General features: G+C 35.9%; 1 protein-coding gene and 1 long non-coding RNA gene across 5 annotated transcripts in view; one reads left to right on the top strand and one right to left on the bottom strand.

Moving 5' to 3' along the window:
- LRRC7 (leucine rich repeat containing 7) overlaps positions 1–16,129 on the bottom strand; it is a 497,427-nt gene that overhangs the window by 11,200 nt on the left and 470,098 nt on the right. Inside the window, exon 25 of the mRNA XM_060089953.1 lies at positions 1,617–1,691. Within this exon, the coding sequence (XP_059945936.1) occupies positions 1,617–1,691 (75 nt within the window). The remainder of the gene's footprint in view (positions 1–1,616; positions 1,692–16,129) is intronic.
- LOC132483978 (uncharacterized) overlaps positions 1–16,129 on the top strand; it is a 163,143-nt gene that overhangs the window by 28,595 nt on the left and 118,419 nt on the right. The gene's annotated exons all lie outside the window — the stretch shown is intronic.

Raw genomic sequence — 16,129 nt, 5'->3', positions numbered from 1 at the left:
TCTGTAATTCGACTTGACAGAAGGTAAGGCTGTGAGGGGTCAGTTGTCCTAGCACAGCGCTCTTTCCTCATGCCACACTGTCTTAAACCAAAATGACTTTCTAAGCACAGCAAGTCATTTGAATATGCACATGAATTACAGTATCTATTCTAGGAAAATGAATAGTAAAATGACAGAATAATCATGTGTATATGTTTTAATTAACATCATCCCTTAATACACACATCTTCATGTAACTCAAATAACATGCTCATAATACCATAGCAGAATAAGAGAAAAATGGTTAAAAAGATTTACAGAAAAAAAAAGATATAGCTCTTATATAACAAATTCTGGGTTTGGGGGAAATTTGGGAAAGATACATCTCTTGCTATTTTATATCTCTTTTGCTACTTGCTATTGGGTTAGATCAAACTCAATAACTGCCATCACTTAAAGGGGAGATCATTCGTTGTTTTTGTTTTTTCCTTTTACCTTGATTTTCCAGGTAGTATGCTTTCATAAAGGTTTGTAAATAAAGTTGCTCCAGTGAGGATATATTCTAATGATCTTGTAAGTGACAGATAACTCAATGTTATAAACTCATTTTTTCCCAGTGTTCTTTAAACTAAGAGCCACAGTATTATAAAGAGACAAATATATAATTTGCTCTCTTAGCATCTGATGTTGGCAATGATTTCAGTTTAGAATTAACAATTTTTATTTCCTTCAGAAAATATAATTGGCCACTTGTCCTTTTTAACTAGTATGAGTGAAACTAAACATAGCAATTTATTTGATTAAAGTCTATGGGCATTTTTCTTTTACTGAAAATGGACTTTGATTTTATTATACTAGATACAAATAACTTCTATAGCAAAAATAAAATGTTACATCATTTATAGTCATTTGTGGAGAGAAGAGAAAACCCAGGTGCAGCTCTTCTGCAGTTTTTGTGACTTTTAACTGATTTGGCTTATAATTCCTTCCTACTTCTTGCATTGGGAATTCATTTCTCTGTGCACTTTGCTGTTTCTGTATACATCTCAGGGACTAGAAATACTAAACCCTCATTTACCCACATATAACCCTTCTAGAATTTCACAGCCAGAAGTGTATTCTAACCCTGCAACTAGAGGGGTTGCAAAAAGTCACCTTGTATACAGCTAAACTTTTGTTCAAACATCTCAGCAGGGAGAGTAGAGAGATATAACCAGGTGTTTCATACTATTCAAACAGTAATAAGCTTACTGTTGAGAAATTAAACATGGACAGTCTCTTCTCTCTCATCTAAAGTCACATAGATACCCTATTTGGGTACTTCATTATTCTTACTACACTTGATACTTATGCATAGATTCCTGTATGTATCAATTCTTCTTTCATTCCCAAAATAACACCATTCATTTAAACAAAAATATTCAGAACACTTGCCATGTGCCAGGTAATGGGGATATAGGATTCTATAGGTCTGAAATGGTTTCTGACCTGCCTCTCAACCCCAAAACAATAAAGGCAAATAAGAAATGTAAGAGGAGCTTATGTTCAATCACTTAATTCAAGTCATTCAGCTTAATAACTTGGGTACATATTTGTTTCAGTGTTGGCCTTAGAAAGCATTGTTTTTTATGTCTTACCTGAAGGATCTTATCACCAGGCTGCAGCAGGTTGGATGCTGGTCCATCAGGCTGAACCCTAGTAACAAAGATACCCTATAAGTCAGAAGTAACAGAGGTTAGGATTCTATTTTCAAGAACTAGATCTACTTAAAAACTTTTTCATTCACATAGAAAACAGTGAAAACAGATTAAAAAGTTTACACATGTGAGGTTAAAATATTATTATAGTATTTTAAGCAAAGCACCACCCTCTAAATCAAGTTTAAGAAAAGCAACATTTTTACTTGCACAAAAACGCTCATATTGTTTTATTTTTTTGTTTTGTTTTTTGTTTTTTTTGCGGTACGCGGGCCTCTCACTGTTGTGGCCTCTCCAGTTGCGGAGCACAGGCTCCGGACGCGCAGGGTCAGCGGCCATGGCTCACGGGCCCAGCTGCTCCGCGGCATGTGGGATCTTTCCGGACCGGGGCACGAACCCGTGTCCCCTGCATCGGCAGGCGGACTCTAACCACTGCTCCACCAGGGAAGCCCTTGACTATTATTTTATCCCGGCAGTCAAAGTCTGTGCTACCTAGTTAATTTTGATTGCCATTCTTCAGCTTATTGTACGGGAACAGTTTTAATAATTTTTGTATGAATCCAGACCATAGGAACTGAATTGTGGCCACCATATTGCAATGCTGAGAGGAACTAGCAACACTCCACAACCTGACTGCTGAAAGAATACCAAAGTCATGTCTCTAGCAGGTTTAATTTCAATCATCACAAAGCTCTGGGGGGTTCAACCACTGTTCTGGAGACTTGCTTTGAAGCTTTCTCTTATGGTGGCCTGAGTCTTCCTAAGCATTTATTGCTGTTTTCTAAAGCGTTAATATTTGTTTTCAATCAATAAATTTTACCAACTAAGAAATTGCTACTGCCCATTGGCATAGTTTCTCTTTCTCTCTGTCTCTTTCTCTCTCTCTCTCTATATATATATATCCTATCAGCCAGCATATTGCCACATTAGTCAAAACAGATAGCAATGAGTGTTATGTTTGATAATGGTCTGTAGCATTCATTATTTTTGGAGGTGGAATGTTTCCCCAAAGACTGCCTGAAAAGGCCAGTGCCCTAATTTTTCACTGTATTTATGTATTGACATATAAACACTGTCATATGAAAGAGACCAAATAACTCTGAACCCATTTTTGTGGTCTCTGTTATGATGAATATTGATGAGAAATATGAAAACTTTGACACTGTTTTCAAAAAGTTCATTGTAGCAGTGTGTGTGGCACTCAGTATAGGGTCTATAAATGTTATTCTAATTATTGAAAGTCTGAAGGTTGAGCTACAATCCAGGGTCTTTCTTTGCAGCAAAGCCTGCAGTAAGAGATTCTGAGTCTCCCAACTGTACCAGATTTACTGTCAGAAAATTCTTCATTATTCTTAGTCTTAGAGTACATTGAAAGGCCGACATTTGTTATCTTTACCTTGAATTCCCAACAGATAAGAGGATTTGCATCTTTGATTTAGGGAAGGGGAAGGCAAGAGGGCTGGAAAGTCTCTCCTGTATCATCTGTGGTTTCCTAGTGGGGGCTGTCAGTGATAATGGCTCCAATTATTGTTTACTCTCAATAATGGACATAGGTCCCAACAAGAGGGCTTTCTGATGGTTCTTAATAACTTTTAGAGGCTACTTCCTTTGGTAGCTCCAAGCCAACATCAGCTCTGTAACAATGGCTGCTAGAGTCTAGTTACTGGCTTATGGCATTTCTGACTGTGTTTCTCTAATGTTTTGCACCTCATCACCAGCTCTCATGTTCCTTAGTGGCTTGACAGCACAGTGGTTTTCCCTTAGCACCACCTCTAGAGGGTATCTCACAGCAGAGCAACAAGACAAGTATTGCAGTCCTTTCCAAAGAATGCAAGTCTTTTCTCCTATCAGACACCAATATCTGGGTGTGCTTGAGACAGACACAGACACAATGGACTCATGTATCACAGAGGGACCCCCATAGGTTTGAACCAAAGCTAATCTGGAGAGCACTGGCTGAGTCAAGCTACAAATAGGCTTGACCTTTTGCCATTTCATGTTTCTTCCCCAGTTTTTAAACCAGTCTTCATATAAGTCATAAATGAAGTTTTTCCAAAAGTACCCATAATGGGTTTTTTAAAAGTTTTACTTTTCACAAGTAATTTTGAAAATGGATGAGTATAGAAGGTTTTTCACAGTATTAAAATCTGACCTTGTCTTATTGGTTACCTAGTCTCTGCACCTCTGGACATAAATCTTGAAGGACTCAAAGTTCCTTGAAAGTTAGTCTACAAGGCCAACATTTAACATTCTAACTTTAGAGGAGAAAGGAACTTTATATGGCTTTTTAATGATGAAGGTGAATGGCTGTGACAGTCTCAGCTATTGTAAATGTAGACACCAAAATAGAACTTGTCTTAAGGGAATTACAAGTCCAATTTGTGAAATATGCTTTTCTTTAAAATTCTGAAAAAACTTGGCTCTAGCTGATGCTAAGAAATTGGTTTCTAGGAGGGCCATATCTCAGATAAAAATTGCATACAATTACAATTCAGAACACATTGGTTATATATTATAGAATATGGTATCATATGCTTTCATATAATTATAAAAGTTCAAAGAGCATTTCTGGAGAAAAAACTGACCCATATAGATAGCAAACACAGCCATAGATTCAATAGCTTGCAAGGGGAAACTTTTTTTTTTTTTTGCGGTACGCGGGCCTCTCACTGTTGTGGCCTCTCCCCTTGTGGAGCGCAGGCTCCGGACGCCCAGGCTCAGCGGCCATGGCTTATGGGCCCAGCTGCTCCACAGCATGTGGGATCCTCCCAGACCGGGGCACGAACCCACGTCCCCTGCATCGGCAGGCGGACTGTCAACCACTGCGCCACCAGGGAAGCCCCGGGAAACTTTTTTTTTTTGGCCAAATATTGGCAAATAATTTCTTTTTATGAATTGAGCAAGGTTAATATTAAGCTATGATGCAGTTCATAGAAGCAGCATTACACATACACAGTAGACTGTGTTTACTTAATCCCTGTGATTATTAGAAGACACATCAAGAATAAAGGTGTTTCAATAGATTTACTCTCTATGAGTCAAAGTGTGAAAACAAAATATTTTAAGGTTAATTGCTGAGAGACAAATCTTGAGCTTTGAACAATTTACTACCTTAACAACTGAGGAATTTATATGCAGCAAGTGATGAGATTTATCCCATGACCATTAGAAACTGAAGGAGAGGGCAGAGGGAGGAAAGGAGAGAGGGAAGGAAAGGAGAGAAAGAGAAAAACAGGAGGGCATTGGCAGCTGCATATGATGATTCAGTGTATGACTGAACTTTAGCTGACAAAACAATGAATTGTAAAATCCATAAAAAATGAACAGAAAGAAGAATTGCTTTAGAAACCTAAAAAAATTGAGCCTCAAAAGACAGAGATAGAAATCATACAACTGACCAAAGTCCTCTAAAAATTTCACAAAAATCTTATGCACAGATGTTTAAAGGTATCCAAAACTCTCTTTCATTAAATTTTAAATAAAGAAATATTAAAATAAAAATCACTTGGTTGCATTTGTAAAAAATAAAACTACCATATGACCCAGCAATCCCACAACTGGGCATGTACCCTGAGAAAACCATAATTCAAAAAGAGACATACCACAGTGTTCATTGCGGCACTATTTATGACAGCCAGGCCATGGAAGCAATCTAAATGTCCATCGACAGATGAATGGATAAAGAAGATGTGGCACATATATACAATGGAATATTACTCAGCCATAAAAAGAAACGAAATTGAGTTATTTGTAGTGAGGTGGATGGACCTAGAGTTTGTCATACAGAGTAAGTCAGAAAGAGAAAAACAAATACCATATGCCAACACATATATATGGAATCTAAAAAAAAAAAAAAAAAAAAAAGGTACTGATGAACCTAGTGGCAGGGCAGGAATAAAGACATAGACATAGAGAATGGACTTGAGGACACAGTGAGGTGGGGAGGGGGAAGCTGGGGTGAAGTGAGAGTAGCATCGACATATATACACTACCTAATGTAAAATAGTTAGCTAGTGGGAAGCAGCAGCATAGCACACGGAGATCGGCTCAGTGCTTTGCGATCACCTAGAGGGGTGGGATAGGGAGGATGGGAGGGAGGCTCAAGAGGGAGGGGATATGGGGATATATGTATGCATATGACTTATTCACTTTGTTGTACAACAGAAACTAACACAGTATTGTGAAGCAATTATACTCCAATAAGGATCTATTAAAAAAAATAATGCATTGGAGCAACAGGAGACTAAACCCATAGAGACTGGCTATGTGATTACAAATATCTTAGTAACAACGTAATGGAGTGATCCTAACAGAAAAAATACACTTGCACCATTCTTTTATGTCATTGTAAAGATTTGTTTAGTAGCCAAAAAGAAAAATGTATATAAACATATAGTTTTCAAGATACTGCCCTTATGACTTGATAAAAACAACCAAGAAGTAAGCAGTTTATTTCCTTTTATCTGAGATTCCTGTTAGAAATGACAAATTGACTACTAAAAAATCGATTTTTTTTAATAGTTTGGTGTTGATCACCAGGCACTACTCTCTTTTGGGGAATTTGAATATAAGAGTTGAAATTATGTTTGGCTTTGATTACTTTATACAGGCGTACCTTGTTTCACTGTGCTTCACTTTATTGCACTTTGCAGACAATGCAGTTTTAAAATTGAAGGTTTGTGGCAACTTTCTGTCAAGCAAGTCTATCAGCGCCATTTTTTCAACAACGTTTGCTCACTTCATGTTTCTCTGTCACATTTTGGTGACTCTTGCAATATTTCAAACTTTTTCATTATTATTCTGTTTGTTATGGTGGTCTGTGATCAGTGATCTTTGATGTTATTACTACGACTCGCTGAAGACTTAGATGATGGTTAGTATTTTTAGCAATAAAGTATTTTTGAATTAAGGTATCTACATTTTTTAGACATAATGCTATTGCACACTTAATAGACTACAGTATAGTGTAAATGTAACTTTTAAATGCACTGAGAAACCAAAAATTTCAAGGGACTTGCTTTATTGCAATATTCATCCTATTGCAGTGGTCTGGAAACAAACCCCAATATCTCTGAGGTATTCCTGTTAGGAATTATAATTGTAATTTTCCTTTTATTGATTGCTTCAGTATTGCAATTATTCCATAACAGTTAAAAATCTCTGGGAGTCTGTGTATTGTTGACTGAATGTACATTTTATTCCTGTTTATTTCTTGGTAAAATTCTTAAGCTTAAAGATTTCTTAACTCTTTGGGAAAAATAGGTGAAATATTTTTCATTTCTTTTATTTTATGAATTCTTTAAAGCCTGTATTTAATATAAGACCTCAACTGGTGGTGAATATATGGATTGCTGAGCTTCATACAGTTTACTGATTTGATCAGAGTTCCTACTGGCTTTTCGTCTCAGCTTTTTTTCCCTTCTTTAAAATTAATTAATTAATTAATTTTGGGCTGCATTGGGTCTTTGTTGTTGTGTGCAGGCTTTTCTCTAGTTGCAGTGCGCAGGCTTCTAACTACGGTGGCTTCTCTTGTTGTGGAACATGGGCTCTAGGTACGTGGTCTCAGTAGTTATGGCTCGCGGGCTCTAGAGCGCAGGCTCAGTAGTTGTGTTGCACGGGCTTAGTTGCTCCATGGCATGTGGAATCTTCCCAGACCAGGGATTGAACCCGTGTCCCCTGCATTGGCGGGCTGATTCTTAACCACTGAGCCACCAGGGAAGTCCTCTTCTCAGCTTTATACATAGCATAAAATAGTAGATGACATTAAAAACAAGAGTGGGAAACTGTAGGTGGCTGTGGCGTCTCCTTCCTAGGTACTACTAAAATAGTATCAGTAATCAGCTTTCTGATTATCATCCTTTCAGTCTTCCTCAAAGCCCCTTCAGTTGTCAACTTTTTTGACACTATCTACACCACTTCAAAATAATGGATTGAAAAGTGAAGAATTCGGTCAAAGCTTTTTTGTCACTTATGCTAAAATAAGGTTTTTAAAGTAAAAAATTATTGTATTGTAAACTACATTCAGTCAAACTATGATTCTTTTAGATAAAATATGGTTTTATGTAGAGTAGACCATACTAGAAGTATTGCTTAGAGATCACGGTGAAATCAGGAGGTCAAAAAGCCCAGTGACAAATGTCCAGAGGACACTCTAGTTGTGGATTCTTGATACATTGACTGACAAAGTGACTCTTAGGCCACGGCTGTGCATTGGCAGTGTGAGGTGGAGTGAAAAGGGAGGGTTTTTTTCTCACTTTTTAGTCTCTGTATTTCTATATTATTTGAATTTTTATAGTGAGAGTGTTTTCATTTCTTACCTGTATAATTTTTAAGAGAGATAAGTTAAAGAAAAAGGACGTTGCAGTTGTACACATCTGAGACTAAGAACATATTATGATTTTAAAGGATGATTATGTCGATTATGTTGAGAATGCCCTAGTTCACAATCAGTAGGAGGTGGCTAAGTAAAAGTGGTTCTCGATTTTCTGTCTCTTTCACCACTCTCACATTACAGCTCAGAGATGGACACCTTCAGAGAACTGAAGCCACCCCAGCTGGTGTGTGCAAGTCATACAAAACCCAGCATATGGTAGGGTCTTCTTGCAGTATAGGAATAAGCAAATCTTGTACCTTAGTCTACGTATCCTACTAAATTAGTCACAGAGTCAAGGTGGAAACATTTTTTTAAAGTAGAGGATAGGATGAATGTATGATTTTTCTCTCAATAAACACACAGACCTTGGTATACCTCAATGAACAAAGAGAAACATAAATTTAAGATACGATTTTTCTTTAATCACTTTAATGTTTACTCCAACACTTCCTATTTTCTATTAATAAATGTTCTTGGTGGTTAAATGATAGTGCCTTGTTATGGGAATGTGGTTTGTGTATGGTAATGGGGTTTCATCCAGTGGGTTTCAAAAATGGGAAATAATTTCTACTGCATTATACTTAAAAAATAGAATTGGTTACTAAGATCATGTATAGCTATGTTAATTATACTGTAAGGATGATTGCAATTAAACAAGTGCATATTTGTAATTTTGTACCTTATATAGTAATCATAAACTGTTACTACTTGTTTACTGCTTAATGTAACTCTGAATTTATTAACAATATATATTTTAAAAATATATACACACACATATATATATATACATATATATACATTTTAAAATAACACAGTCTAAATTCTGATCTAGTAGTCCAACTTTCCAGCATAATTCTAGCACCTTCAGGTTAACTTGGTGTCTGGAAATCTGTTCTCATCTGTTTATGGTTTTCCTTCAACTCATTCAAAGGATCTTAGGGCGGATTTAAGTTGGAACTTACAGAAGTTGAGAATCAACTCTTTGAGTTCTCATGATTTCCTTCACACGCCCAAAAGAGAAAAATGACACAATAAAAGTGTTTTGCAGTTACTTGGGTTTCCTTCTCAGCTGTTTTCGATTTCTCCGATCTTACCTATTGTTACCTAAAATTTTTTCCCATCTAAGTGTGTTGCCTCCAAACTTCCCGCTTTTTCTGATCAATATCATTTTCTAAACCACTTTCTTTCGCTGCCAAAGAACATAGATTTGGCTCAATTAGTGATTATATCTCTTAGAGAGACTGAGACTATATTTGTAGAATATAGCAGTGTTTTTTTTAAGAAAAAAATTAATCAGAAAAATTACAAGTATTTAAAAGCAGATTTAATGGGTCTCATTGAAAAAACTATGACACAGCAAAATTCAGGATCCACACTGAAGTATCAGTTGCTTTGGCAATCCCTCTCAGTTAGATGCCATGTTTGAAAGCACTCAGGCAGTACTTCTCATAGATGAGCATATCAGAATTGCTGGTACTAAAGTACTTTTAGTTTGAAAGATGAAGAACATCCATTGTTTTCATAGTTGCATAATGGATGCTTTTGGGGACCTGCCCAGATTCCCTTTATCAGATTCATGCTCTCATCCTGCAGGTGCTGCTGGCAGCTCACATCTAATCCTTCTTTTGAAAATTACCCTCAGCCTGGAGCATCCTTACTGGGAAATGCTGGGAAGGTTATGCTCCTTCCCATATAGTTAATGACTGATACCAGGGTGCAAAAAGCTGTTACCCTCCTCAAGGTGAGACAACTCTGTGGTACCATTGATGCTCCAGAGCACCCTGTACCCTGTACCATCTGGTTTCCACTAAATTCACATCTTTGTGGATTTCCACTTTCTTCACCTGACCTATCCTGCATCCCTTATTCTCATATAGATTTCACTGGACAGCAATTCTTCAATTAACTACTTGCACAAAAGTCTTCATCTCCGGTTCTGCATCTTGGGGAGCTGGCTTTAGACAAATATAAACTACAAAAATTAAAGCTCTGCAGTATCTTCTTTCCTGGAAGGTATACATAGATTCTATATTTTGCTTACTAGCAATTCTTTGGAACCCAGTACCAGGAGATAAAATGCACCTCTGCTCCCCAAGCATAGAGCAACTTTGGGGGTAGATTGGGGGAAAAATGGATAATATTGTTATTAAATACACATTATTGAGATACATCTCAAATGTTATATAGGTAAATTAAAAAAAGCTAAACAATATTGCTACAGGCAGAGACATGGAAGTTATTACTTTTTAATTTATTTTTGTTTTATTTCTATTAATCTGGATTCACAATATTTTCAAGAATTCTAGTTGGTTGTAACATTTTCAAGCAGAAACTAGAAATACTACGGAGGTCCCTGCAATACCATTTAAAACTTGTGTTAGTAACTTTATAAATGGCATATGAAAGATTTCACAGGTTTCCCAAAGATCTTTTGGACCCTCAGTAATTAACTTTCTCTCATTGTTGGACCTGTCAATTCTTGTTAGTTATTACCTAAAATATTATTTATGAACTAATTTTAAGTGCTTTCATATTTTGATTGAGAAGTCTCTGACATTTTTCCATCAAATAGCAACAAACTTAAAAAGTCCCAAATCCTTTCCCACACCATTTTCTGTCTCCTTATTTAGCTTATTTTGTTCCATGCTAAATGGCTGAAATGATGCAGCAGACAGAACATAGATAATATTTAACTCTAGCAACTAGTATAGCTGGCTATGTACTTGGACTTTAATTTTAATGAAAATTGTTTTACTGATTGTTAAAGAATATCACAAAGTGATAGCAATCTCAATTCTAGCGACTTTCTAAATATATTGTTGAATTAAAATGTCCCAATCAATGTTCTTATTTAAAATGGTACTTTTAAATCGCCTTATTTTTTCATATGTATGATGGAATGATATTTTCTTAAAGAACCAAGTCTGTGTTGAGTTATATTTTATTATATCTTTTCACAAGCTGAAATCTTATATGTCTTCTTTATAATATAATATCTTGATATTGAAATTATCCAATTGGCTAAAGCACACTGCCATGCCTTCTTAAAAGGCCTCACATAGGTGGTCATACCTATAGGAATCCTATTAATAGGAGATTGCAAAGACTGCATTTCTATCAATATTTCTGAATAGACTCAGTTCTTTTTCAACATATAAGACAGAACAGAACAGGCAAAAATGCATTTTTTATTTAAAAAATTCTTGCTTTTAAAGTCCTCAAACAACCAAGTGGTGTTCTGAACCTCAAACTGCAGTGTGACTAAGATGAAGCTGAAGTAATTGTGTTGTAAAATAATTTGTTTGTTATTTATTTTTAAAAATTCAGTTTTATATATAAATTATATACATTTATATTATATCTATTCCTTGCTCCTGAATGTTACTTTCACATAATTAATAGATTCTCCAAATTACTTTGCATTACATAATCGCTTGAAGTAGAATTAAAGATGGGACAGATATATAAATTATATTATACTATTAACTTAGAAATATATAAAATAAATCACCTTTGTCTAGGAATTGTACAAAATGAAGGAAATATTATATGTAATTTAATGTTTATGTAGTAAATATAAATCATATGCTGTGTGGAGTTCTAGACAAATGTGTTTGCTATTCCTGATTTTTATATCCATGGAGAATACATGACAAGGTATAGACATAGGATATGCACCTTTTTCATAAGTCAAGAGCATATCTTTTGCAACTTTTTATTTATGAATCACCCAGTGTCATGAGGCTGAACAAACCCAGAAAATTATTCTTGTGCATTTTCGAATTTGCTACTGCCAAGCATGCCTCTGGGTATTGTTATCCCCAGGTAAAGATGTCAAATAAATGCTTTGGATCTGCACATCTAACCTTTCTTCTCTTCGTAATATTAATCATATAAAACTTTTATTTGATGCAATACTCATCTCCACACAAATTTTCTTCTAGGGGTGGAAGGTGGGATGTAAATAGGAGGGAGGCTGTTTGGCATCTGGAATCAATTTTTTAGAATTTATGTAGAATTAGATATAGTAATTTATTCTGAAATTCCAGAACATTTATTTAGAGTATATTGGTGATTATAGTATTTTACATTTGCCATGCCTATAATATTCTTCCTTGGCTTGGGATTTTACCTGTACCATGGGCAAATTAAGGCATTAAAAAAAAAAAAAGGATTGTTTCTTCTATCATTTATGTGTCTACATGCCGATTGCCCAAATCAGTGGAAATATGGGTAGGCTCTCTGGCATCTGCTCAGCATGAGTGTTTATGATAAAACTGTGGAGAATAAGTGGTTCTTTCGGCCCAATGTCCTAGTATGTATATTTCCTGATATCAAGTGATTTGAGGATATTCATAATACAGCTTCCATTTTGATCCTGTGACTAGGTGATTGTTCATGGCATTGTTCAGTGCTGTACCTTTACAGTATATAGAGAAAGAGGCTATGAGTTCTTGTTAATATCTTTAAACTCCAGAAGCTTCGTCCTTCCTTCTAAAATGAGGCAAGGTGGGATATCAGTCCCTAAATGATGAACTGTGTGAATACATCATTAAAAATTTATTTATTTTCGGAGTCTCAGGCTGCCTTATGAAGTCACACAACAACATGATATCAGTCATCCATTAATCCAGTCTCTTCGTCCTAACAACATCTCGTGGAAACTGTATTGGTATATTACTTAAATTTTGTAATCATGAATTATTATTTTATGAACATTTAAATATAGGGAAAGATTATTGTGGTTTGTTCCATTGGCAGGATCTCCACTGTAATAATACCTTAGTCCAAAAGTTATATAAATGCTTAGCAATCTAATGTATATAGTATGCTTCTAATTATCTAAGTTCAGTAGAGAATACATGCTGACTTCCAAGGACTTGAAGCAAATATCTAGACTATAACTAATTACAGTGTTCTGTAACACTTTCAGTATTAGATTATTGTGTTAGTCTCAACTCTAGAGGGTATAAATTTGTCATATGGCTCTTCAGCTAAGTGGTATTTGCAGATAGAGGTATGTATCATAGTGCTTGTTAAGAGAAAAGGATTTGGGGGCCTCCCTGGTGGCGCAAGTGGTTGGGAGTCCGCCTGCCGATGCAGGGGATGCGGGTTCGTGCCCCGGTCTGGGAGGATCCCGTGTGCCGCGGGGCGGCTGGGCCCGTGAGCCGTGGCCGCTGAGCCTGCGCGTCCGGAGCCTGCGCGTCCGGAGCCTGTGCTCCGCAACGGGGGAGGCCACAACGGTGAGAGGCCCGCATACCGCAAAAAAAAAAAAAAAAAAAAAAAAAAAAAAAAAAGAGAAAAGGATTTGGAATCAGATCAATTTGGGTTCAAATCTTATCTGCCACAGGTTAGCTAAATGACCTTGGGCAAGTTAATTAACCCCTCTGGGCCTCAACAAAATGGGGAATAATAATAATCAACTAACACAAGTTGCTAAGAAGATCAGATAAGTTCATGTATATAAAGAGCCTGATACAGTGACTAGCACATTACAGATACTCAGTAGAAGTCTATACTTTTATTATTATCATCAGATTTGTTGGATCAAAATCTTTTCTCTCTCTGGAGCATCGTGCCATCTTGAAAGCAATGTTTCTCTATAATAATAAACCAGATAATGGCTCCATCCACTTCACAGGGAGGGCAAAGGCAAGCATTATATGAAGGCTTTTTCATCTGGTTTTCTACATTTTTCTCTTTCCAAGTATGTAAAAGCAGTTTTCACCTGGCAGTGAACCCAAAATAATGAACTCCATGATGAGTGAGTTGGGTTGTTCAACTACTAAACACTGTTCTGACAATGATATGAACTGCAGGACCAATTGTGCTCCATCTGTTTAACCTAAGGAGACCATAATCAGACTACCTTGGCGTCTTCGAAAAGAGTTAAATTTGCAAGACCAGATGCTGTTCTAAGCTCTCAAAGTCTGGTACAAAACAGTCTTCATATCTTAATCCTCAGTTCTCCCTAAAGCCTCAGTTAACTTTTGGGCTGTACCAAGAGTTTTTCTGCAATAGTCTCACATTACCACAGAACCTAAATTGGAACTTCTGCCAGACTGAACAACACAACTCACTTTTGTCCCAGTTTCATACTCTCAGCCCTTAGGGATGACTGCTTCATGCTTTTCCTATCTGGCTGTAAACCAGGTAATCAGTTTGGATGCTATTTCACTTTAGTCCTTGGCATTTGGCTGAAACAGTGGTTCCTAGCAATCATAATGAAGAGAATGGAACAAATCTATTGGCTACTTTAGTACAGAAAGACTTCAGTGACTCTAAGACATTCAGATATCTTGGATACTTAGAATTTTGAGTGCCATTACAAAACACTTAAACATTAATGAACAGTAAGTAAAATAATATAGTATGCTCAAAAGACTGCTTCTAACCCATGACTTGTTTATTGGAAGGGGGTATGTATCATAATAAAGTTTAAGCTTTTGCATGACTAGAACTCCTTATAAAGAAAGCATCAACCTCTGACCCAGGTTGAATTAAAACATCTGTTTATTTTGGTTCTCCTCATCCCTCCTCACAGCTGTAAATTAGCCAATTTATGATATAATTGTCCTTCAACATTGGAGAGAAGAGTATTTTTAAAGTTCATTTTCATTTTCTCACTGTTTGATATTTTTAGGTTGATATGGACACTGGATTCCACTCTAAATTTTATGCAACCTCTACAAGAATGGGGCACTGGGGATAAAAAAATGCTACTGAATTTCCTCAAGATTAATCCCTTTCCTTGTAAGTGGATTAAATTCTTATAGAAATTGTCAGAGCCAATGTCTTTAGATCGCCTCAACACTTTTAACTAAGTATCTACCATATGTTTGGTGTGGTCAATAAATTAAGAGCAGTCTGAGTCTTCTGTAGATTTGGAACTTTTAATTACTCTGATCAATTTTGCTGTAACAGAGATTCACTTTTCAGATTTTAAGTGTTTTAGAAAGTAATCAGGCAAAGAAAAGTGCTTTTGAGGGGAATCTTTCAATGGATAGATTATATAATTCAAGCTCTATATCTGTTGCATTTAACCAAAAGAGAAATTATAAGATCATAGATATAGTTCAGTCTCACTAGAGTCATCAAAATGTTGCAATGAAAAAGTAAATGAATAGTTATAAAGTTTTCATATTTCATCACAGTGGAAGAATAACAGGCAATGATTTGAAAGCCTCACACCTGCTATCCCTTTCAGTTGAAAATAAAAACAGAAAAGTAACAGCATTCAGACATCTTGACTACTTAGCAACTTGTGCATCTTTAATTGAAAAAATATCTATTACCCTGTGCCTTCCAAAAATATCGTGAAAAGATATATCTGCTGATGAAATAGGAGAGGAAAACATGTCTTTTGAATTTCAACTATCTTATGAATGATAAGGTTGTTACCTTTTCATTGAAAGAACTTATGGAAGAGATGTAAAACCAGAGACAAAAAGAGGGGTCAAGATGAATAAGACAATGATTTGAGGCTTTTAAAAATACCATCATATGTTTCTGATAATTTTGACTTTTCATGCTTTTTGTCTTAAGATATATTAATAATTTATTAAAATTCAGTAAACACTTGGTCCTACTAGGCCATGAATATTTAAATTCTACTAAATCAATGATTATCCTCAACATCATTTCAAAAAGGAAATGTAGTAGTTACTTATACACAGACATTTCTAACTGGAATTTCCCTAATTATATATGGCTGCTTCATATACATTCCTTATATGTGAATACCTGCTCCAATCAGTTAACCAAAGAAACTCTTATCTATGGCCACTGGGGATTTCTTTCTACTCCTTTCCATCCAAATAGTCCAACCTCTTTCTTTCTTCCTCTTCAGAAAGGAAAGGAAGAGGTCATAACTAATGGTAGGAAACAAAAAGACTGAGAAGAAGTAGAGGAAAATAAGGGATTAAAGGCTATGGAAATCTCTAAAGTAGGGGCATCCAAATTTTTTCAGAAATATGTCTTTAAGCAGAAACTGATGTGTGGGTGATTTTTACAATAGTGTTAAGTTGAAAGGATCCTCACCACCTTGTGACTCAAAGGTTAAGTCGAGAGCCTGAGGAGG

This window comes from Mesoplodon densirostris, chromosome 2 (assembly GCF_025265405.1).
Source record: "Mesoplodon densirostris isolate mMesDen1 chromosome 2, mMesDen1 primary haplotype, whole genome shotgun sequence".
NCBI classification, from domain to species: domain Eukaryota; kingdom Metazoa; phylum Chordata; class Mammalia; order Artiodactyla; family Ziphiidae; genus Mesoplodon; species Mesoplodon densirostris.
Note: the sequence above shows the minus strand (reverse complement) of the source record. Positions and strands in the feature narration are given on the sequence as shown.